General features: G+C 36.6%; 1 protein-coding gene across 1 annotated transcript in view; it reads right to left on the bottom strand.

Annotated features, from left to right (window-relative positions):
• The window catches only part of LOC150095349 (putative inositol monophosphatase 3), a 68,074-nt gene that overhangs the window by 34,711 nt on the left and 6,428 nt on the right, over window positions 1-26,935 (bottom strand). The window contains exon 2 of the mRNA XM_090410343.1: window positions 507-669. Within this exon, the coding sequence (XP_090266469.1) occupies window positions 507-669 (163 nt within the window). The remainder of the gene's footprint in view (window positions 1-506; window positions 670-26,935) is intronic.

The following is a 26,935-nucleotide window of genomic DNA, read 5'->3' as shown; positions in this document are numbered from 1 at the left end:
TAGATATACCAATGTATATGCAATCCCTGTGTACAGAATATTTGTCCTCTTATTACTCCTGCTCATTAAATGAACTGTTAAAACATGACCTCTGAATAAAATCTCGATTGAATCCCAGAGAGACTCCTATTCTTATCAACCCAATCCTAGATCAAAGCTTTAAGCAATTTCTCCATTTACACTAACTGACCTTAGTCAGTTAGAGTAAATGATTAACTGACCTGTAATGTGAAACTTCTGTTTTGTCTTTGGATAATAAGAAATCTTGATCTTTTTTTCAAGTATGTTAAGAGAATATGTGAAGTTATCCATTATTTAAATAATCATAGAATGAACAAACAAAAGAATAGTGATGACCATCAGTGCTTCCCATAAAAAATGGCAGAACTACAATTAACTTGAAGGTCTAACTGGTAAATGTACCAGATAGGTAATTAATTACTTACTATCTGGTAAAATCAAAGTAATTACTACATGCTGCAATTCCCTAGTAAATTGTAAATTACCTGTATATTCTTTTGTTGCATCTAATGGATCAATCCACACAGTAACATCTGATATAGGAACCTCAACATCATCCATCACTGATGCCACTGCATCCAAACGAGGGACCAAGGGCTTGATATCATTTATCTTTACATTCTGAACATCATGTTCTTCAGAAATAACCTACAGAAGATAAATATCATATATATCATGAAAGATCAAAAGATATGGAAAAATGGTAATAACAGATAATACGTCAAAGGAGTAAAAAATGAAGAGGCAGGGTAAGGAAAAGTTTGACGTCTTCCTGAAATGTACTCACAATATATTTACACTTAAAATTATAAGATACAGGAGCATAAATTAAGAGATAAAAATCCTTTATTATTTTACAGCCAGTATGCAAAACTCTAAGATCGAAAACTACGATCTACGAGTTTCATGCCAAAGCTGTAAAATAACAAGGGATTTTTATCCCCTTAATTTAATTAACTTTGCCAGAAAATATAGCCGTTTGGCTTTTCATCTTAATTATAATATAATATATAATATATATGGGCACACCACTCTGGCATTCATATAGTGAAGGTATGTAAGTTCTTTTCACCTAAACTTTGATATCATCCAGGTCTACCTACTCACTGATGAGACCTCAAAAAAGGTTGAAACCGGTCTGGGTAGTGATCTCTCCTCATAATGTAAAGCAGTATTACATCTCCTAGGAGCTGTGTTTTCACATTATGAGAAAATATCAAGGATAGTAAGGGAGCTTGCTCCACCTTTGCTTCGAGTTGCCTTGGTGTTGTACCACCAAGTGGTCACTTACGCTTGGATTCGCCGATAGTTCTTCGGCATGAAACTCGTAGATCGTAGAGTTTTGCATACTGGCTGTAAAATAATAAGGGATTTTTATCCCCTTAATTTAATTAACTTCGCCAGAAAATATAGCTGTTTGGCTTTTCATCTTAATTATAATACAGGAGTATACTCAGAATACTTGTATTAAGATTGAATGACAAGTTTCACTCTTAATAATTTTTATTATCAGTAGAGACCTCCAGGGAGTCAGAAGTACTGTGCATCAAATGTTAAGATTAAACCTCTATGCAAAAATAAAAACATTCATATCTGCCTGGTTAATTTCAGAAAGAATTCAAGAGATCAGAATAATTCCATCTATTGGTATTCTGTACAATCTTTTCACAGAAACTTATAGGTCGTCCCAATCATATCACCCCTCTTTCTCTGTTTGCTACTGTCTGCAGTTCATATCTTCTGAATTGATTCATAAACTACCTGAACCAGCTGTCATACCTGTTCATGAACTCATTCATACCACTAGAACATCACAACATCCAATGGCAATCCATTCCAGTCACAAACCAATCTATGAGAGAAAAACCTAGCTCCCTTTTTGATGACATTCATTCTTAACTTCCAAGGATGCTCTCTGTCGTCCTTTCTCCATCCATTTTCCATAAAATTAAAAATTCCATCTAATAGCATCCTGTATAACTCTTTCAGAGAAGCTTATGGTTCTTCATAATTTCCACAATCCTGATATCATCTTTAATACTATCCTTTGTGCTCTTGCCATTATCAGCCTAACCACAGAACCCAGACCTGTGTACAGAGCTGAGTTCTGTGGTTAGGATGATAATGCCAATGAGGTAATTTTTTTAAAGTTCATTTCAGCACTGCAATTATCTTATCAACTGTATTTGCAATCTTTTCAATATGGCACTTGAACTTTAACTTCCTACGAGGGTGTCTGAAAAGTTCTCGGCCTCAACCATAGATGCCAACACCATCGGCAAGATTTTGTTTTCTAAGTTGGTACATCTGTCATAAGCATCCATGTGAAATTGCAAGTCATTCTATCAAGTAGTGTGTTTTGTACAGCTGTCTGAAGCAAAAGTGTTGTCTATATCCCTTGAAATGGATAAAATTGAGTATCGTGCAGTTATAAAATTCTTTGTAAAAGAAGATTTAATGCCAAAAGAAATTCATTCGCAGTTCATAAACGTTTATGGGCACTCTTCTCCTTTCTTTTCAACAATTAAGAAATGGGCTGCCGAGGTTAAACATGGCCATACCAGCTTTGAAGATGATCCACGTGAAGGACATCCAAAAAGTGTAACAACACCAGAAATCATTGATCAAGTGCATGATATAGTATTGGATGACCGGCGAGTCAAAGTGCATGAAATTGCTGAGACTATAGGCATTTCAAAAGAACATGTAGGATATATTTTGTATGAAGAATTGCATATGAAAAATATTTACGCAAGATGAGTGCCGCGCTTGCTCACAGCAGATCAAAAATGCATTTGCATGAAAATCTCTGAACAGTGCTTGGAGCGTTTTAACAAGAATAAAGCTGATTTTGGGCATAGATTTATTAATATGGATGAGATTTGAATTCACCATTCCACACCAGAATCCAAACAGCAGACAGAAGCCGGTTGTTCAGTGCTAAAGAAGACAAAGTCAGTTCCATCAGCAGGAAAGGTCACGGCATCGGTGTTTTGAGATGCTAAAGGCATTTTGTTTATTAATTATCTTGAAAAGGGTAAAACAATAACCGGGCAATATTATTCCGATCTTTTAACCAGACTAGATGAAAAAAACCTAGTCTGGTTAAAAATTTTTTTCTTCTGCAAACTCAGTTTGCAGAAGAAAAAAATCATCTTTCATCAGGACACTGCACCTGCTCACAAAAGTGTTTTGGCAATGGGATCTGCACTATGAATTGTTGAAACATCCACCATATCCCTTGATTTGGTTCCTTCTGACTTCTATCTCTTCCTTGTTGGTCCATGTTTTTCTTTGAATCAAGAGGTGATTGCAGCTGTAGACGGTTATTTTGCAGATCTTACTGAGAACCACTACAGGGATGGGATAATGGCACTGGAGCATTGCTAGAATAAAAGTATTAGTCTTAAGGGAGATTATATTAAAAAATAAAAATAATTTTGAAATTATAAATTAGTTTTTTCATAGTTAAGTCGGGAACTTTTCAGACCATCCTCGTATTTACTGAACTCCAAGATTCCTAGCCTGATCACTTTTCCACCAATATATGACATGGATATCTAATCACACCGAAATGTATGACTACATTTACTAACATTAAACTGACAGCCATTTTCACATGTCCACAATTCAGGCCTATTCAAAACATTCTGCAAGTACTACATATCAGCTGCATTCTTGATTACCCTGCCTATCTATGCATCATTAGCAAATAACTGTATGTTGCCTGTCAAATCATTCACCATTCCATTAATGTATAAACTCAATAACAATGGACCAAGAATCGATCCCTGTGGTACATCATTGATTACTTCAAATCTTGCAGGCTCGCATCCCCCCCCCGTATACAACTTTTTGATATCTGTTGGTCAGTCATCCTCTTATCCACACCAATATTTTATAATCTAATCCCATATTCTCCAATTTATGCAACCGTCTTCCATGCTGTATTCTGTCAAAAACCTTAACAAAATCGAAAAGTATCATGGTGTATCCATTCCCCTTGTCTAACTGAACAGTAACATTATTATAGAATGTGAGCAAGTTGCTCAAACATAATTTTCCCTTTGCAAAGAATCCATGCTGTTCTTTGCAAAGTAGAGATTCTCTGTCAACCCATTTCTGAATGCAAGCCTTAGCCAAGTTTTTCACAAATACCACTTCAGAGAAACTGAAGTTGGAAACATCAGGCTTTGCACCATCCTTATCTAGCAACATCATCAGGATAATAACAAGAGAAAAAAAAGTGGCAAAAATCTCAGATGACTCAGAGAAAACAATTATGTTTTAAAACATCTCACAGATGAAAAAAGCAAACTCACACATGCAGTATAGCAAACGCATTTGTCATAAGCAGTGAAAAAAATCACTGCAGTATAAACTGATAAAGCTGATCTTTTGGGAGCAAAGAGATGATGCCAACTTTATCTGCACTACAATGAGAGAACATAAAATATTAACAGTCAAACACCTATGTCACCATGCCATTCCAAATATATCACATAAGTTAAACAAATTCAACATTACACAGTGATCAACATTCATAATGTTAAAATTATGGAGACTACCACCATGTTAGCGGTAATAACTTTGAGTAACCAACATTTTGAAATTATTATCGAGATCATCATCTGGCATAGAGACACACAAAGAGAAACAGTATGTCAAAATATCATTAATTACTAGATGATGCCTTCGTGCACTCATTCCACAACTCTAACAGGTTTGGCATTATTACCATACTAATAAACAAATAGACCTACCCATATTTTGGGAACTAAGAAAGCTAATAATAATGGCAAATACCTGTTGGATTTCTGCTCAGGACAAGTTATTATTGACTGGTTATTACTAACACAATGTTCCAACATAAAAATGTGCACAAATTCACATGGAGAGAAGAGGCAAGGAATAAGAAAAGTCTCATTGACTATGTTATTGTTGATAGTTATGTTTTCCCACTGGTGCAGGACACCAGAGTGTACAGATGATTTGAAATTGGAAGTGATCACCATTTAGTCTTGAGCAGGATAAAATTGAATTTCATATTGAAAAGAAGAACATGTAAGAAAGTTTTAAAGAGATTAAAAGTTGAGCAGCTCTCAAAAGTGAACTGTAGACTAAAATACACAAAGATTATTGAAAAAAAAAAATGAAAGAGTTTTTGAGAGCAGGAACCAAAGCCCTGAAAAAAACGCTGATTGATTCAGCCAGAGAGGCATGTGGTGAGGTTGTGTGCAAGAATAGAAAAATCAGAACTCCATGGTGGACATAGGAAGTTAAAGAGGCAGTGAAGGAAAAGAAGAAAGCATATCAAAAGTTCCTGGCAAATAAGTCAGCTTGTGCTCTTAGGGAATACAGAGACAAATGTAAGAAAGCTAAACACTGTGTAAAACTGGCTAAACAAAAGTCATGAGAGGACTTTGGCAAGAATATAGAAAATAAATATCAAGAAGGTAGCAAAATATTATGGAGGATGTTGAAGAAGCTCAGAAATGGAGGAAAGAGTGCTGTAAAAGGAATTAGAGATGATAAAGGTGACATGAAAGCAGGAGAAAAGATATCCTTGAAGTATGGAGTAATTACTTTGAAACACTGCTAAATGAAACAAGCAGTGATGACAGAACAGTGGTAAAAAACACTGACCAGCATGCAGTCAGGAATATATATCTATACTTGAAGTAGAAAAAGCCATCGAAAGCCTGAAATATGAAAAGGCAGAAGGAGTAGATGATATTTGACCAGAAATGTTCAAGTATGGAGGTATAAAAGTCGTGCAGTGGCTGCACTGCATAGTTCAGAAGGCCTGGACAGAGGGGACGAATTCCAGATGATTGAAGTAGAGCTCTCATAGTACCCATATATAAAAAGGGAAATAAAACTGAATGTGAGAATAACAGAGGTATTTCATTAATGAGTGTTCATGGTAAGATATATGCAAGTATACTTGAGAAATGCTTGAGAAGAATTGTGGAAGAAAAGCCTGGTGAAGAACAAGCTGGATTCAGGCCAAATAGAGGCTGTCAGGATCAGATTTTCACTTTATAACAAATAGTTGAGAAAGCATGGGAATATAACAAACATCTGTATTTAAGTTTTGTAGATCTGGAAAAGGCATATGACAGGTGCCAAGTGAGAAGCTATTCCAAACGCTATAGTTATATGCTGTTAATCGGGCATCATATCAAGCAATATTTAGTCTTTATTTGAATTGTAAGTCAGCAGTTAGAATTGAAGGAAGTGCAGGAAGACGGTTTAATGTTAAATCTGGTGTCAGACAAGGATGTACATTATCCCCTCTGTTATTCATTATCTATATAGATCACATTATGAAGGAAAGTGGTATTAAACATGATATCAAAATTGGAGGTGTAAGTCTCAGCTCTTTGCTTTATGCGGATGATGTTATACTTCTAAATAAATCCACTACAAGTCTGCTAGATTCCATGACTAAATTGAATAACTGTTGTAATAGATATGGCATGAATGTCAGCATTAAAAAGACAATGAAAATAGGCAGAAACATTGAAAATATCAACTGCATTGTGAATAAAGAACCTACAGAACAAGTAAAACATTTCACCTACTTAGGCACGATTTTTAGTGAAGATGGTAAGTTAAATATGGAAATAGACAACAGAATCAACAAAGCTGGTATGTTAGGAAGTCAATTGAATAAATTTATATGGAATAAGAGAGAAATTAGCCAAAACACTAAATTAAACAAAACACACAAAACACTGTATACAAGATAGTCTTTAAACCAATTTTAACTTATGGATCTGAGAGCTGGGTTAGAAGTAAAACACTTGACCAAAGACTACAGATATGAGAGTCCTGAGAAAGATTAGGGGCATGACCAGATGGCATCAATGGCATCTGGTCATGCCCCTATATGATATTGAATAAATGAATGAATAAAAACGAGGATATTAGAAAAGAAGTGGATATTGTCAGCATCCAGGAATGCATTAGCAGAGCTAATCTCAGGTGGTTGCTCACTTGAACAGAATGGGCGAGGAAAGATTAGCAAAACAAGTGTTCTCTGCAAGACTGGCAGGAAAACGATCCGGAGGAAAACCAAGATATAGGTGGATTGATACAGTACAAAATGCCTTAGACAATAGAAATATAAGATCTGATAATGTTGGAGTCTTGACAAGTAACATACTGATTTGGAGGAAAATTGTAAATAGGAAATTATTAATGATGTAAATTTTTCATGTAGTACTATCATATCCTGTACATCCTTGAGGGTAGATATCAGGAATTTGATGATTATGATGATATTTTAGGAACAGACATTGATTTAAGCTTTGATAAAATAAGGATAAAAACAAGAATGAAAGGTTCCTGTTCCAACTACCATGTGAGTGTACAACTCTCTCAATGTTGTTGTTGTTGTCTTGTCCTTTGAAGAGTCTTAGATGTTTCCGTGTGCTCTTTGTACTGCTTTGGCTATGTCTGTGATTTTGTTTGTATAGAGCTGTTGTTCAGGATTAGGATCTATTTCTTGCAAGGCTGCTGTAATTGCTGGACAGGTAAAGATGTGAGTGGGTGTCAGTTCAGTATTGGGGCAGTTGTTGCAGTTTCTATATGTTCTCGTATCATCTGTATTGATCTTCATTTCTCTATAATGTCCTGTTCGTAGTCTTGCTATTGTGGTGGAGGTTCTTCTGTCAGCATTGATCTCGGGAATTTGATGTTGTATCACTGATTTCAATGGAATTAGTTTAGCTTTTGCTAGTGCATTGGCATCAGCAAGAGTTATCATATGAGTTATCAACTCTCTCAATGGGATACTTGAAAGACAAAATAGATGATTTTTGATATAAGTCATCAAGGCTGATAAACAATAAATATCATGATGTCCACATAATGCAATCATGTTAATGGTTTCAAAATAGCTTATAAGTTTTATGCTTCTTCTTCAAATTTCAATATAATTTGAAATTTGAAGAAGAATTTAAAACTAGCAATTGCACATACGCAAAGAGAAAAGCCTTAATGCTCATATCTTTGCAGCATATCATGAAATTTACTGGGCATCAATTTGATGTTTTTTCTTGAATATAAACTTTTGTTTCACCATTTCAAAGAGTTAAGTGAGATAAATGACAGTTTGAACAGGAACCAAGGTCTAATTTTCCAAAATGTTTGAAAGTTACTCTTCTGTTCATGATTACTAACAGAAGAGTAATTCTACGAGAATTACTCTTCTGTTCTCGTAATAGATTACAACTTTCCTATATAAAGAATCATCTTTAATTTATGTGAAATTAAAGATGAACTGTGTGTGTGTGTTAAAGATACCAAGCAATTTTATACACTTGGTTTTATTCCTTTTCTTCCAAGTAAGCAAACAAGCAAGTAAGCCAAGTTTGCACCTGAAGTATTTTCAGGTCTGAGGCAACTCATGGTAAAGGTGGAATAAGTTCTGATCACTTGCCTTAGTATCTCCCATAATGCAAAGCACATCTCCTTGCAGACATGTATGATGCAATGCATTTTAAGGGAAGGACCACTACCCAGACCGGTTTTGACCTTTATTGAAGTCTCATCAGTGGGAGCCAGACCTTGAGGTGGTGATACCAAGGTTGAAGTAATGTAGAAGTTATAAATTTTACCAAAGAAGTTGCTTGGACCTTTTTAAATAAAAATCTCAGAAGTAGAAAGTTTTTTACCTTGGGTATACTATACGTTAAAGATATGAAGCAATTTTATAAACTTGGTTTTAATCTCTTCTCTTAATGCATAGCATCATACATGTCCACAAGGAGATGTGCTTTGCATTATGGGAGACATTAAGGCAAGTGATCAGAGCTTATTCCACCTTTACCACGAGTTGCTTCAGATCTGAAAATACTTCAGACACAAACTTGACTTACTTGCTTACTTGGGAAAAAAGGATTAAAACCAAATTTATAAAATTGCTTGGTATCTTTAATGTATAGTATACCCAAGGTAAAAAAACTTTCTACATCTTTCTCTCATCCTGAGATTTTTATTTAATAAGGTCAAAGCACCTTGTGGCAACTCATATAGGTAAAAATTATAAGTTCTGCATTACTTCAACCTTGATATTACTACCTCAGGGTCTTGCTCCCATTGATGTGGTTTGCGCAGAAGTGGTCCCTTTCCTTGAGGTATGAGAGGCTCTGCTTGGGATAAGTTTTTGCCTTTCTCTGAGTGGGGCCACCACTGAGATTATGGCTCGGTCTGGTGGTGGGGTGAGCCTGCCACTGGGTAGAGCCAACGCTGAGAAATTCTTCTCTGTGACGAGGTGGCCTGTCATCGAGTGGAACAACACGGAATTGGTCAGTCCTTCGGTCACTCGCAGGGAGTGGTCTGGGGCGCCTAATTTTTAAAGAAGTCTTTACTTAAGCAGCACCTCAAGCAGTAATAAAGGTTGAAACTGGTCTGGGTAGTAGCCCTTTCCTTAATGCATAGCATCATGTCCACAAGGAGATGTGCTTTGCGTTATGGGAGATACTAAGGCAAGTGATCAGAGCTTATTCTACCTTTACGAGTTGTCTCAGACCTGAAAATACTTCAGGCACAAACTTGGCTTACTTGCTTGTTTGCTTACTTAGATACACACATACACACACACACAAATACATTAAGCACATAACATGCATGAGGTTGCTCTCAACTTTGAAATGTTTCACATTTAAAAGCATAACTGTTTTCTGTGAACCTTGGGGATTTTTTCTAATTATTTATCCTGATGATATTGACAGATAATTGACAATGAAATATGTCAATATTCTATTTCATCAAAATAAAAGTATTCTAATGGGAGTATTCCCATTATCATATGGTTTTATGATTAACCTGGTGATAATTAACGAATGTGTTTACAATGGTTATGGTTCCATTGGATATGGCCTCAATTAGGATTCTTAGGTATAGATTTGGTTATCTGGCTTTCAGGGGAAAAAGGATATACTGGAAAATGGTTCAGAGGTGATTGATTAAGGTGATTTTCAATCAGTGGAATGTGGGGAGCAGGGGAGGTGATATGAGGCAAGACTGAAGGAATGCCATGCACAAAGCCTCATGAATAAGAGCAAGAGGGAAGGGGAGGGATATAATTGAGACATATGAGGTGCTACTCAAAAATTCGGGGAATGTGCATAGCACGTAAACTGGTTGTAGTGCAGTCTTCCACTGTTATAAGGGTCAAGCAGTACCTTTGTGAATCAGTATGCCAGCAAAGCTGAGAGGCTGCATTCTTGGGTTATGCGCATTTTGCAATGTAGTGTTTTAGCAGTTTTCTGATTTTCTTCTCAAACTCAAATGGATGATTTTAAGCAGCAAAGAATCATCAAATTTGCTTCTACCTCAAAAAAACTACTGCAGCAGTTGATTCAAAGCAACAGTCATCAAAGTGGAAGTTTCTCAAGGCACTGTGTGCAGAAAAATGCATGTCAAGTTTACAGCAATGTTTATCTCTTTTTTAATACACACACACACACAGCAATCTCTCAATTAATGCACCTAATGCATGCTTCAAAACAAGTGCATCGATCGAAAATATACACAGCAATCCCTCGATTAATGAGCCTAATGTGTTCTTCAAAACAGGCGCATTAATCGAAAATGCACTAATTGAATAATATAATAACCTATGGGTAAAAGTATAATTCATTCCTCAAATTTCTGTTTTGATCCTTAATTTTTTTTATAAAAGAATTAGGGTATGTCTCAGGGACTGGTTAAAGGAAAACCATGAAGCTGAAAGACAATAAAACATATTCAGAAAATAAATTTTTCATTCTACTTCTTAACAAAGAATTGAACTAAAGTAGTTTCGTGGGCATTTTGTTTCTTTTCTTTTTCATACAACTGATGGTATGGGCTGATTGCCTCTTCTACTATTTCTGCAAATTTTACTGCTTCTCTTCATCAGGGTCAGCCTCTAAGCATTGTTGCTTAAAGACTTTGATTGTACGAAAAATATTTTCGAATTGTTTCTGTGAAATCTCTTTGGGCCTGTTAGTGATTAAATTTTCTTCATATTCTTCAGGATCTTTCCACTGTGCATCTAAATTTAGCATGTTGGAATCAATTTCTGAGAATGAGATTTAATTAACTTATATTTGAAAAGCCTCTAAAATCATTTGCACAATGTGGAAGAATGTACTTCCAAATGGCTCGCATATCGTTAGGTAGATTTCATTCGACTTTGATACTTTATAATCAGGCTGAGAGTTCTCTGATTTGGACAGAAAGTTTTGGAAGGCATTCAAAAAAAGGCCAGTTTCATTGACATTATATATTTGTTGGTCACAACAGCTCCCTTCATTCACAATTTTCTTCAAAATCTCAGGATAATTTGCAGGCCCCTCCTTATCTGCACCTGCAGCTTCGCCTGTGATTCGAACATTATATAGGCTATTTCTCTTTTTTAAATGCACTCAAACCACCCAGAACTAGCCTGGAATTCTTCTTTTCCATCATTGATAGGCCTTTCTTTCAAGGTTGCAAAAAAGAATTGATACGTTTTTGATCAAGCGGGATTTTTTTTTTTTTTTTTTGTTACAATCTTCCATCCATTTAGAAAGAACTCCCTAATTCAATCATTCTAATACTTTGATTTCAAGTGCATGCATGATGAACTTGAAGCAGCGTTACCTTTCTCTTTGTATTCGGTAGCTTTGTTGAAAATTGCTCTTGTAGTTGTTTCACCCATTTTGTGTTCTTATCCTATCTTTGTTCTGGACTCACCTCATTCATTTTAATAAAAATGAACAAATGAATAAAAGTAAGGAAAACTGCAAAGAAGGTACGAGATATGATCATCAAAATGCTGTAAAATTAGCAGACAACATAAATTTTGGAGATAAATTTGGAACATAGTGTACACGGAAATAGTGTAGCATGGCATTAAAAAATAACTTTGTAAAATGTTATAAATCGGTAACTAAATTATTTCATTCTGGGGAGTGATTTTTTAAAATAGTTAACAATAAAAAATGTATAGATAGAAAATTTTTAAAATCTGTAACATTTATTTTTAAGATGTATATAGGCACACTAATCGAATTTTAGAGGAGCACTAATCGAATTTGGGTATAGAAAAAAAAAATGATACACTAATCGAGGGATTGCTGTGTGTGTACATATATATATATATATATATATATCCAAGGCTTTGCCCACAAGTAATTCCTTCCCCACCCAGGTCCAACTATCAATGACAAGTTTTACTATGAAGATTTGAAGCAGATAAGGAAGAGTATTTGGCAAAAATGTCCAGACAGGTGGAAGAACAACAACTAGGTTCCCCACCATATCAACTAATCCAAGTTCCTGGATTCCAAAAACATGAGTCATTTCCCTCCCCCATTTGTCTGACCTTGTCCCCTGTGAATTTTTCCTGTTTCCCCAAGATGAAATTCTGACTGAAAGGGTGTTGTCTTGACATGACTGAAGAGATCCAGGATGAATTGCAGGAGCTGCTCAACACAGTGACATGAGGACTTTCAGAGATGCATGGAATCATGGAAAAAACTGGGATCACTATATACACCCAAGGAGACAACCTCAAAGGAGATGGTGGAAACTAGGAATGAAGGTAAGTGATTTTTTTTTAATGGTCAAATTCCCTGAACTTTTGTGAATCACCTCATATATGGTAAAGAGTTGGTACAAAGATAATATGGAAGAATTTTTCAAAGAACAACGAATATTCCTGGAAGAAGAAAGTGATAGAACAAATGGCCATCCCTGGAAACTGCATGAGTAGTATATGAGCAACTGGGTGAAGAACAGGTTTATTGAATGAGTGGAATGCACTACCTGAGTGTGTGGAAATGTTATATGAATTTAAAGTAAAGTTTAATTAACTTTGTGTGCAAGAATGGAAACCTCCCATAATGAGTCTTAATTCCATGAAGGTGTGGTGATAATAATGATAAAGGAAAGGATGACTGTGGAAAGGAACTTTATTGCAGATGCAGAGGCTCTATGACAGAAGTAGCTAATTACAGGCCAATCAGCATCTCAGGAGTGTTGGTTAAGGTATTGGAGAAATTGGTGAAAGACAGAATTCAGGACTGGGTGGGATAGGAATATGATACTCTTCATATTCCTATAAGGGAAATATGGTTTTGTAGAGTAGGTCTTGCCTTAGAAATTTGCTTGTTTTTTGTAATCAAGTGACAATGGAGTTGGATAAAAGAAATGGCTACTCAGTGACATTACTAGACTTCACAAAAGCATTTATAAGATTCCTCAGAGAACTCTACTGAATAAATTGGAACGAATGAGGATGGATATAAATTTGGTGATTTGGATTAGAGGTTGGATGCTGGACAGATATCAAAGAGTGGTTTATGGAGGAGTTCAGTCTAGGAGAAGGCAAGTGATCAATGGTGTACCACAGGGATCAGTACTTGGTCCTCTGTTGTTTACTTTGTATATCAATGATATAGGAAATGATTTGACAGGAAATATTCTGTTGTTTGCTGATGATGCTAAACTGGGAAGAGCAATAGTAAATGAAGGTGATGCAGAGATCCTGCAAGAAGACAGACTAGCAGTATGGGCAAATGCTGGCTGCCAGTTTAATGTGGTCAAGTGTAAGGCAATCTGTCCTCGTACTTCACATCCCAAAGACCACTGACTACCTTTGTGAATCTTCTCTGTACCCTTTCCAACATATCCTCGTCACCATGAAAATCTGGCAACCAAATCTGTGCATAATAATCCATATGAGGCCTGATCAAGGCCTTATACAATGGAATCATAACCTCTCTATTTCTGCAAGTCAGAGTTCTCTGCATCATTGTGATCATTCAATGTGATGTCTTCACAACTTGTGCAATGTGGCCCCTTAATTTCAAATCCTTGTCCACGACCACTTCTAGATCTCTCTCCCATCTCCTCTACTTCTGTTAAAGTTTCTCCCACCAAGTGTATACTCTGCATCCCATCGCTGCTTACCAAATCTCAAAACCTTACACTTGGGAACATTGAACTGACAGTTCCACTTACCTGCCTATTCATGCAATCTATTCAAGTTCTCTTGTAAGGCATTAATCAGCCTGACTGTGCATTGCTCTCCCTAGTTTTGCATCATCCACAAACAGCTGGATATCACTAGTTAAACGCAACCCAATATCATTAACATACAAATTGAACAACAATAGCCCCAAAACTGACCCCTGCGGCACACCATTGGTGACCGCAGGGGTCAGTTGGTTAGATGGATCGGAGATTGGCTCGCTGAATAATACTAGCAAGTTGTATATGATGGAGCAGTGTCTCAAAAAAGGAGGGTAACCAGTGTAGTGCCCCAGGGTTCTGTCCTTGCCCCCCCCTCCTGCTGTTTAACTTGTTTGTACTGTAGGAAATGGATGAGATTTGAGATTTGGCAATAGACTAAAGTTTAGAGGGCATATTGCAAGTGTTGAAAACGCTGCAAATCATAGTGCTGCTATGATAAGAAGTACTCTAACATGTAGGGAGAAGGAAGTGGTTATGCTACTGTATAAAGCACTGGTTGGACTGCCATGCTCAAATTTGGTCACCTGCTTTACAGTGTGATGTGGAAGCATTGGGGAGGGTCCATAGACAAGTGACAAAGACAATATCAGGCCTTTGGAATGCTGGCTATGGAGAGAGGTTGAAGAAATGTGGATTGCAGAGTTTGGTGGATAGGAGGAAAAGAGGTGATATGATAGAGACATTTAAGTTAGTGAGAGGATTTTACTGGATTAATCCAGATGGAATTATAAGAGTAGAAGGTGAGAGGGGAAAAACCAGAGGCCATCCCTGGAAGTTATGTAAGAGTGTGGTGAAGAGGGATATGGGGAGTAGATTTTTTACAGCAGAACTGTCAGTGAATGGAATGCATTACCAGAATGTGTTGTTAATGCAAGAAGTGTTAATGATTTTAAGATTCTATATGATAAATTGTCAGTTGAATGAACCTACTGATGGAGGGTATAATAATAACATATCTCCACAATGTGGCCAGATAGAACACACATCATTAATGTAGTATAGCAATATTGTAGATGTGGTAAGGGAGAAGGCATAGATTTAAATCAGAGCAACTATTTCTGGATGATATAATCACGTAATCACAAGAAAGATATTTATTTAACCAAATATTTCGGTCTGGAAATAGCAGACCATCGTCGGTGGTATTACAAGAACAGTTTAAAAAATATACAAGCTAGAATACTAACAATAGATCGTTGAAATTAGAACATGCCGCGTGATGTTATATCACTAAGTATGAAACGAAATATTTTGAAGTAGAAACATGATTGAATTTGCTATTAAAAAAAAAAAAAAAAAAATTAATGAGTAATCTTGATTAGGCTTTCCCAGATTTTTGATATAGATATGCAGTCATTACGATTCAGGTTGGGATGATGGAGCAAGGCCTCCACGCTTTCCTTGAACAAACGTTCGAACCTGTAACGGGATCTATGTAAGAGGCGCGTCTTGGACCAAAGGATGCTGTGGTCAGTTTCAATCCCGTGTTGAGCCAAACCAGACTTTTCAGGTTTATTGTGAAGAATGGATGATTGATGTTCTTGGATTCTTTTTTCAAGAGAACGTCCAGTCTGTCCAAAGTAAGAGAGATCACAGTTGCAAGGAATTTGATAAACTCCAGGAAGAGATAAAGTTGAGCGTTTGTCTTTAGGAGAAGGAAAATGAGAAGACAATTTGTTAATAGGAGAATACGTAGCTGTTAAATCATATTTCTTCAAAATTCTTGCGATAGGTTCTGAAATACCGGAGATATAAGGAATAGGTACTCGACGTATTGAATCTTTGTTGTTTTGTGGAGGATTATAAGATGTAAGAAGACGTTGAATACTTTTTTCAGAAAAGCCATTGAGTTTCATGTGTTGCTGGATAGTAGAAAGTTCTTTCTGTAGATAATCAAAAGTAGAACAATTAGTTTTGGCTCTTTTGATGAGACATTTTATAATTCCTGTTTTATGACATGGATGATGGGCTGATTCTTTCAGAATATAACGACCTGTGAATGTTGGTTTCCTGTATACTGTAGTTGTAAGAATATTTGAAGATGATCGGATGAGGAGAACGTCTAAAAAAGATAACTGGTTGTTTTCTTCTAATTCCATAGTAAACTTTATGCGATGATGTAAGGAATTAATACTGTTTAAAAAGGAAGATGAAGTGTTTTTACTGTGAGGCCAAATAGCAAATATGTCATCTATATATCTTACCCAAAAAGATGGTAGAGGGAAACTAGATGTGAAGAGGACTTTTTCTAAATGTTCTAAATAAAAGTTGGCTAAAGCTGGAGAAAGAGGAACTTCCCATGGCTGTTCCTTCTACTTGGCTATAAAATTTGTTTTGACATATGAAATAACCAGAATGTATAACGAAATCGAATAGTTTTATAATATCTTGAGGAAAGATGTCAGCAAGTAGTTTTAAAGTTTCCTTAAGAGGTACATTGGTGTATAAAGATTCTATATCAAAACTAACCATAAGATCTGTAGGTTGTAATGAGACATCTTTTAATTTTTCTAAGAAATCTGAGGAGTTTTTTAAAAAAGAACTCGAGTTGCCAATGTAAGATTTCAGTAATTTAGCTAGATATTTGGCTATACGGTAAGTAGGAGAATCAATGCAATCTACTATTGGACGAAGAGGATAGTCAATCTTATGGATTTTTGGAAGGCCATAAAATCTAGGAGGTCTTGCAAAATGAGTTTTAAGTCTTTCAATTGTGTCTTTATCTAAACTGATGACTTCATCAAGGAGAGAATTTAATTTCTTTAGTTGTCTGTTGGTTGGATTATAATCAATTTCTTGATATGTGGAGCGATCTCGAAGCAAAAGAGAAAGAGAACATTTAGAAAAAGTCCTCTTCACATCTAGTTTCCCTCTACCATCTTTTTGGGTATAAAAAGAAAAAGTCCAAAAGAGAACATTTAGAAAAAGTCCTCTTCACATCTAGTTTCCCTCTACCATCTTTTTGGGTAAGATATATAGATGACATATTTGCTATTTGGCCTCACAGTAAAAACACTTTATCTTCCTTTTTAAACAGTATTAATTCCTTACATCATCGCATAAAGTTTACTATGGAATTAGAAGAAAACAACCAGTTATCTTTTTTAGACGTTCTCCTCATCCGATCATCTTCAAATATTCTTACAACTACAGTATACAGGAAACCAACATTCACAGGTCGTTATATTCTGAAAGAATCAGCCCATCATCCATGTCATAAAACAGGAATTATAAAATGTCTCATCAAAAGAGCCAAAACTAATTGTTCTACTTTTGATTATCTACAGAAAGAACTTTCTACTATCCAGCAACACATGAAACTCAATGGCTTTTCTGAAAAAAGTATTCAACGTCTTCTTACATCTTATAATCCTCCACAAAACAACAAAGATTCAATACGTCGAGTACCTATTCCTTATATCTCCGGTATTTCAGAACCTATCGCAAGAATTTTGAAGAAATATGATTTAACAGCTACGTATTCTCCTATTAACAAATTGTCTTCTCATTTTCCTTCTCCTAAAGACAAACGCTCAACTTTATCTCTTCCTGGAGTTTATCAAATTCCTTGCAACTGTGATCTCTCTTACTTTGGACAGACTAGACGTTCTCTTGAAAAAAGAATCCAAGAACATCAATCATCCATTCTTCACAATAAACCTGAAAAGTCTGGTTTGGCTCAACACGGGATTGAAACTGACCACAGCATCCTTTGGTCCAAGACGCGCCTCTTACATAGATCCCGTTACAGGTTCGAACGTTTGTTCAAGGAAAGCGTGGAGGCCTTGCTCCATCATCCCAACCTGAATCGTAATGACTGCATATCTATATCAAAAATCTGGGAAAGCCTAATCAAGATTACTCATTAATTTTTTTTTTTTTTTTTTTTTTTTTTTTTTTTTTTTTTTTTAATAGCAAATTCAATCATGTTTCTACTTCAAAATATTTCGTTTCATACTTAGTGATATAACATCACGCGGCATGTTCTAATTTCAACGATCTATTGTTAGTATTCTAGCTTGTATATTTTTTAAACTGTTCTTGTAATACCACCGACGATGGTCTGCTATTTCCAGACCGAAATATTTGGTTAAATAAATATCTTTCTTGTGATTACGTGATTATATCATTCAGTCTTATGTCGCAAGTATCCTTAAAACAACAAACTATTTCTGGAATTTGCCACAGCACTACAACATTCTATAAACATACAATTCGGATGCTTCACATTGCTAAAATATCTGGAAGAGCATTTTGAGACCTTCAGCAAGACAGCAACACTGCACCCATAGAGAATGCTAGTTAGGACTATATGCCTTTTATATTCAGTCTGTGTTTGCTTTCCTGCTGGTGTACCTGTGTGCACGTGCTCAGCATATTTTTTTGTATCCGTGAAGATGCATTGGTGACCAAGGTGAACTATTGGCTTAGTAATGTAATTAGCTAAGTAATTTTGTTAGTTAATTAATATCATCAGATGTGTTTTTTCACCTTTAACCATCAACAGAAACTAAAGGCCTGTGGGCTTTAAAAACTAGCTGATGGGGTGGGGGGAGAAGGAACATACATACATCTTCAAGGCCCACCTTTCCTAATTGGGTTGTGGGGGCAACAGCTGCAAGAGGGACTTCCAATGGTCACGATCCTCTGCCACTAAGTTCAGGTGTTCTGGTGGGATGCCCAAACGTGTCCACCCAAGGTTTTGGATATAATCTATCCAGCGAGTCCTTGGCCTTCCATGTGGCCTCCCACCCTCTGGCTTGGCAAAGAGGGCCTGCTGAGGGAGCCTCTCTTGTGGCATTCTGACCAGGTGCCTGTACCAACGTAACTGTGATCTCTCAACACAGAGAAGCAGCTGTTGAGTATTGAGGGTTTCCCGAATTGCAGCGCTTCTGACTCTGTCGAGTCTTGTCATCCTCGCAACCCCTCAAAGGAACCTCATTTCAGCCACTTGGATTCGTGTCCGCATTCTTTCAGTCATTACCCAACTCTCATGACCATAGGTGAGGATGGGGACACAGACTGTATTGAAGACAGCCAGCTTTGCCTTCTGGCTTAACTACCGCTTCAATACTACCGAACGGCCAAGCTCCCGCAATATTGAGCTTGCTAAGCCAATTCGAGTATCTAGCTCTATGTCCAATTTTCCATCATTCGTGAATATGGACCCAAGGTATTTAAACTTCTCCACCTGCCTCATTGGGACTCCATTTACATGTAGAGTGCATTGGGATGGTTGTCTTGAGACCACAAATGTTTCAGTTTGACCAAACTGATCTTCATTCCGGTGTCTGCACAAACAGCTACAAAACCTGTCCAGGGTCCGCTAAGCAGAACTAGGTCATCTGCAAAAAGTAGACGTCCAATGCTACATCTTCCAATTCTGACACACTCACTGCCTCGGCTGTGCCTATCAGTCCAGTCCATAAATATTATGAAAAGGTGGGGTGACAGAACACACCCTTGGCGGAGGCCAACGGAGACTGTGAAAGGTTCAGATTTTGTGCTGTTTACCCTGACACAAAAATTTGGGCATTCATACAGGGACTTGATGGCAGCTAATAGTTGGCCATCCACTCCATACTCCTGTATTATTTGCCAAAGCTTATCCCGAGTAACCCAGTCATATACCATCTCCAAGTCCACAAAACATGTGTAGGCATTCTTGGCATATTCCCAAGATTTCTCAAAGACTTGCCTTAAAGAGAAGATTTGGTACTCAGTTGGTCGTCGGATGGTCTGCCAGAATACTTTGTTAGCATTTGCATAGGATGAGTCTGATCTTTCTCCAAAGGATTCCCAAGCCTTCTGCTTTGCTGTCTTTACTGCCTCAGCAGCAGCTTTTCGTGCCTCAGCATACCGCAAATGCATCTCAGGTGACCTGACCATAAGCCATGTTAGGTAGGACTCCTTTTTTGCCCGGACAATTTTTTTGACTTCTTGGTTCCACCAAGGTGTCCTTTTCTCACTGCCCGTTGCCACGCCGAGCTGCTTTCTGCCACAGCATGAGAGTGCAGAGGCAGTGACAGTTGTTCTGAACAGCTTCCACTCCTCCTCAACATCTGCAGTATGCTTGGGAATCTCTTTGAACCTGGAGGAAATGTCATCTGCAGAATTCTTCCTCACAGCCTCATTTTCCAATGCCTCCCATTTCATGCGGTATAGCTGCTTAGGCCTACCAGCGTTGAGGGTAGCATCTGGTTTCTGAAGCCATAGAGTGCACACAACAAGGTGGTGGCCAGCTGGCAGTTCTGCCCCTCTTCTCACACGAACATCCAACACTGAGGAAAATAGGTCTGCTGAGAATATAAAGAAGTCAATCAGAGACTTTTGTTCTAGTGTATTCCTGTACCATCATATGGATAAGCTGTTAGTACAGCAGAAGTCCAATAATTTCAACCCAGTCACGTTAAGGTCAGGTTCACCATTTCTCCCAACCACACCCCTCCATGTCTGGTCATTTGTTCCAACATGTGCAATGAAGTCACCCATTAGCAGGACTGATTCCATGTCTGCCACCCTGTCAAAAGAAGCATCCACTTCCTCTAGGAAGGCAGAGTATTCTGACTCCAGATTAGGTGCATAGACTTGCACCACAGCCAAATCATGGTTTTTCATCTGAAGCCTTAACACACATACACTCATCCTCCCAAATGGGATCCATTCAGCAACACAGTCTAACAGCTGGGGGCTTGTGAGTATCCCCACACCTGCCTGAGCAGACATTGTTGGGCTCACACCAGAGTAGTAGAGCTTCCACCCCTTATCCAGGTTGACAGTTCCAGAGTCTCTCCTCTTGATCGAAGAAAGCCCTGACTAAGTCTAGCCGGTAGTGCTTGGCTTCCTTGACCAGTTCCAACTCCTTCCCTGTCAGAGAGAAGATGTTCCAGTTGCCTAAAGCCATAGTCTGGTGCCAGGGGAAAGAACATCATAGAAAGAAGCTATTAACCATCCAATTAGCCACGCTATCGTGTCAATCCTATAAAGGGAGTTTTATAGGATTGACACGACCTTTTTTCAGGACATGTCAGGAAGGGAGAAAATTGTATAAAAGTGTGTTTAGGAAGAGTATTAGGACCAGATTTTTTTGCTATATACTGAAAAGTCTTTGGTGCCAATTCTATTAAACTCCTTTAAGATTATATGCTTCTACCATGTACCCTGTTTTTCACTTATCAGCTAGTTTTTGAGGCACACAGATCTGTCTGTTCTCATAGAGAGCAGCATTCTATAAAATTGCCTCGAGAGAACAAAGGGTACTCCTGGAAAGTATATGAGAGTGTGAGTGTGATTAAAAAGGGTGTTAAGACTAGATTTTTTGCTTGGAGGGTGGTGAATGGGTTGCCTAAGATGGTTACAAGTGCTTCATTGGTGAACTTCAAGGAGAGTTACGATAGGTATCATGTGAAAAACAGAGCGAGTCTCTGAATTAACGGAGATGCCTGAGAAATAATAATAATAAATTAAGGCACTCCTGGGACCTGAAAGATACAGGTTCAAATATGAATTTTAATCAGCATTTTAAGGTGAAGAATTTGGGAATCTATTAAGAATCAAAGGACTTGCAATAATTATTCACATATTCTAATGTTAACTTGCTACATAATAAATTACATGGAAAGTTGCTGTAAAATTGAAGACACGAAAATTAATGCTATATCGTGTGTGTGTGTGATCTTCAGATGAATTTGCTTTACCTACTTGAAGAAAATCTAAACTCTTGAGAAAAACTCTCAAACTCTCACCAATATGTGAAAACAGCAAATTGATCCTCAGCTGAAAAGATTTTTGAAAAAGTTCCTCTATCCTTGATGAAGTCACATTGAATTCATTCCTTTTCCCAATTGTGCAAAGGAAGCATCAACATGTTGGTCACCAGACATTAAGAACTCAACAAAATTGCTACTTACAATTCTTTTAAATTTACTTCTATTTATTATTTTTATTTTCAAGTACATGATTATAAATCTAAATTATCAATAATTAAATTTTTTGACATCTGCTTTATATTTATTTTTATTATTATTATTATTATTATTATTATAACAGTGTGTCCATGGAGTCAGAAGACTCATTGTGGGAGACCCGACATTGAAACACTAACCATTATTCACAACTTTGTATATCTGCTTTATATTTAGCAGAATATAAAGCAAATTTATGCCTTATATGAATACATTTTCTTCATATTCTGCTTACATGACATGGTGATCATATCATTGATTCTGTGAAATTTTCTGAATCTAGGTCTGTATTTTGTTTGCAGTCAACTATCTAAGGAATAATGATGTATTTAACTCGCAAAAATATCTAATCATTGATAATTATTAACAGATCTATTCATCCTAATGTAAAGGACAACAAGATAAGCCTGACGCCAAAGATTGATAAATATGATTACTAACATTTCAAATGGCACTTCACACAAAAATAATAAATAAAATTGTAGATAATAACTAGATAGGAACTGAAGATATGATTATCAACTAACAGAAGTTTGAAATATGTCCTATGAGTACCATTTTTATGAAACTTACACAGCAGGTTAACATGGGAAGAAATATACCATGTGCAAAAATGTGATGCTGTTCAAAAGAAAAATTAGCACAGATATGGCTTTAGGTTATTTTTATGTAAAAATCTATAGAATATTATGGAAATAATGTTGGTAATGTAAAAAAGAATATATTGAATCTTTAATGGCACTTGCATCATAATAGACTATTGGAACACACGGACACAAGATGTTAATAAAACTTTATTAAATCAATTTTAACAATTCAAACAAGGTACAACAACAATGAATTACAAATGATGCAAGGTGAACATTAGTGTAATATAGTACAGTAGATAGAAAGATGTAATATATGTATATAAAAATTACTGCTTATAACTAATAAGAATAAAACTCCCAAATTTTGTCAATGTAGTAGCATGTCAATACTCTTTGAACAGACACTCAAATCTGAAGCAGAAACAGTAAAATGACAAGTTTAGACCAGAAAATTCTGTGGTCAGTGTAAACTTCATGCTGTTTTAAACCAGACTTCTCAGACATATTATAGATGATATGAGATTGGTGTTCCTGTAGTATGTTCAGCAGAATGTTCTATTCATCCAAAATAAAAGAGATGGCAATCATAAGGAACTTGGTAAACACCTGTGAGGGACAGAGAAGCCAATTTATCCATAAAATATCCTGAATCACAGTCACAAAAATAAACCGAACCTTCTGTGGGGAGAAGCCATTCTGTTATATAATACACCAAATGTTGTCCAGTTCCAGTTTGTTGTTAAGGGTTGGAGAGGACAAAATGAGCTCTAGTCAGCAAAGTTTTGATGATGCTCATTTTTTGAAGAATCTTGCTGCATATAATGACTAGTGAAGAAAGGTTTGTAACAAACAGAGGTAATACACCAGAAGGAAAGTGGGAGAAGAGCAAGGCTATTTTCCCATCCTTTTCTATTTCCATGGTGAAGTTTCCTATCTAAAATCAACAGCATACTTCCTCATAATTGATACAAAGATGTATATGCTGTTGATTTCAGTTAGGAAAGAAGGTCAAGTATCTTTAAAGTGAGGCCAAATGGTGAAATCATCCACATACAGTACCAAAAACAATGGCTGAGTTTGTCTGGAGGAGAATAACTTCATGTTTATGCTGAAAATGTAAATGGAAAAAAGACAGTAAGCCACCATTCCTCCTAGACTACTCAACCTTCTTTCCTATCTAAAATCAACAGCATATACATTCTTTTTTCAACTTATGAGGGAGTATGCTGTTGATTTGTTAGGAAACTTCACTATAGAAATAGAAAAGGATGAGAAATTAGCCTTACTCTTCTCCCACTTTCCTTCTGTCCTAGTAAAAAAAAACAATGCTTGTGAATTAACAGTGGTATTCTGGAGAAAACAAACCCACATGGGTAGGTGCCTGGATGTAAGCTCAATTCACCACACAAAAAAATTAGGTATCACTGCAACTTAAAAATCAGAGCCTTACATATAATTAATGATGATGAAATAAAAAGAAAACAACATAAAATATTTCACCAATTATTCCTTCAAAATGGGTGTTCAAGGATGTTATTAATAATTATCATTTTCTAAAAACCATAAAATGCAAGTCAAGAAATCAATTACAAAGGTACTATTTCATTACCCTACATTGGCAATATGTCTCAGGACAGAGAGCTAAATTATTAAAAATCCAAAAATCCAAAGTCTTTAAATCAGTTAAGGCCTGACAAAGCCTCCTACATCTTCCTAAAGAGACAATATTCCATTTTTATAAACACCCTAAAGTAAACAAGATCTCATGTTCCTGCAGAAAGGCAGGGAAAGGTGATGTTGAAAACAAAAGAGAAAAGAAAAGTGGACTCAATGTATGTGTTCACAGACTGGCTATCTTCCTCCATGCCTCATTTTTAGAGATTTTTTGCATGAGCGTTCAAAGGATCTTCTGAGGTAATTTGCTCACATGGTACAATAAACAGAAACCAGGGAATTATATCTCATGACATCTAGAAGCCTTTAAACTATGTGTAAAATACAAGACCTCTCAACTATGCCAGCAATCACCTACAAGTTTTATGCAACAGTATACAAACTGTGTATGTTGTGTCTAATGATATGTGTTGTTGACTGACTAACTGTTCAATATCTTTCAGTATGTAAAAAATAACAGCAGTTTGAAGTATTTTCATCTTTTTTTTTTTTTTTTTTTTTGTAAATCTACAACCAAAACAAGACAATGAAATATGGAAGTAATATTTAGTGAAATAAAAAAGTTTAATGCAATTCACATCTCATACCGTATTACACTAGCATGAGACTAATACTGTTTGAAATCCATTATTGTTAGACACCGTAGAACAGTCAATATATGTACACATGTATTTATGTATGGGAGACACCAATTTTTACAACCACTCTCTTTACAATCCCTTTCTCTTTGACTGGTATAAGTTATTTTATTTTATTTTTTTCTATTGCGACTATATGAAAAGCTGGGTCACAGAGGCAAGCCAATATGTACACTTCAACAGCAGGTTTGTCAAATGACTAGAATATTTTAATCAGTATGAATGATTTCTAATAACTGAATCAAAATGATTTTTTATCCAATAACTAAGTTTTATGTTGCAAAATATCAAACATATTTGCTTTTTTTTTTTTTTTAATTCTTGTTGTGATTCACTGTGCTAGGATAAAGGCAGTTTATTATTATTAACATCTGACCTCCAGAGAGTCAGATGTTAATAACATCCAATCGTGCCTTAAACTGAATCAGTGTATCTACATTCACAACACACTCAGGAAATGCATTCCACTTGTCAACCACTCTCCATGTAAAGAACTTTCTCCTTACTTCTCTGCTCACACCTTCTTTATACAGTTTCAAGGGATGACCTCTTGTTCTATTCCACCCAGTCTCCCTCTTCAATTTTATGAAAATTTCTTCCATATCAACCTGATAACAACCCCTGACTAACTTATATGCCTCAATCATATCCTCTCCATCCTCCTCCTCCTCCTATTCATGAAGCTTTGCGATTTACATTCTTTCCATCAGTCTTCATACTCTCTAAAGACCACTGACCACCTTTGTGGATCTTCCCTTAATATATCCTCATCGCCATGTAACCCAGTGACCAAACCTGTACATAATAATCCACATGAGGTCTTATACATTGGAATCATAATCTCTTTATTTCTGCACATCAGGGTCCAGGGAAGATTCACGTTTGTGAATTTTCCCTGGACCCAGATATGCAGAAAACACACACACATAAAAAGATAAGCTGAAAATTGAAACATTTTTATGTCACGTTTTTTATCTTACCAGCTTACCGGAACTCAGGGGGTTTGGGGACAGAGCCCCCTAGTATATATATATATAAATAAATCTATATATAAAAAAAGGAAAAAAATATATACACACACACACACACACATACCAGTCACTGAATCAGAAACCTTTATGTAGATATATGTAAACGTCACATGCAGCATTTATGCAAAGTACTTGGTCACATGTGTTCTAGGCAACTATTTAAGAATGCTACTGGTCAGTAATCATCGATAGTGTTGATCACACTAGAAAAAACAAAGGATCATTAAGAGTTTGATAAAGGGCTTACTGTGGGTGCCATCAAGCCACAATTTTGAAAACAATAGAGCTGACTGGTTTCTCAAAAGGTGAAATATCCTGGGTGTTTAATCAGTGGAAATATAACCCACATTGCCTGTCTAAGAGGCATAACTGTAGTCCTAAGACAGTATGCCAGGAACAAGATTGCTGTTGTCTGAGAAGGGCTTGTAAGAACAAATAGGATTTCCTGTGTGCAGCAATCGACCAAAGCATTTAATGAAAGCAGTTCCCAACCCATATCTCACAGAACTACAGGCAAGGAATTGAAGAGGATCAGTATTGGCAGTTGCATGCCTATATGGAAACCATGATTTCTCAAAGAACTGGAAAGTTCGTCTGCAGTGGATACTGGAAAAAATTCATGTGGTTCAACAAATCACATTACACTTGTTCTGTACCAACAGTAGGCAGAGAGTTTGGTGGGAGTCCCATGAAGCAATGAATCCAGCTTGCCTTGTAAACAAAACTCAAGGTTCTGGAGGTGGGGTCATGGTGTGGGACATTTTCTATTGCTACAGAATGGGTCACTTGATAATGCTGGAAAGTTAGGTGTCCTCCAAGGGATGTTTGAACATTGTTGTCGATCACATCCATCCTGCAATGCTACTGACTTTTTATCCAGCAGGTGATGGTTGTTCCATGAATGAAAATGCTACTGTCCATCATGCAAGAATTGTTCAGCAGTGGTTCAGCAAACATGACAGCGACTTCCACCATCTTCCCTAGTCACCACAAAGCCCAGA

Source organism: Typopeltis vanoorti, chromosome 20, assembly GCF_054136105.1.
Source record: "Typopeltis vanoorti isolate ZY-2024b chromosome 20, IOZ_Tvanoo_1.0, whole genome shotgun sequence".
Classification (NCBI taxonomy): domain Eukaryota; kingdom Metazoa; phylum Arthropoda; class Arachnida; order Uropygi; family Thelyphonidae; genus Typopeltis; species Typopeltis vanoorti.
This window is presented reverse-complemented; position numbering and strand designations above follow the sequence as displayed.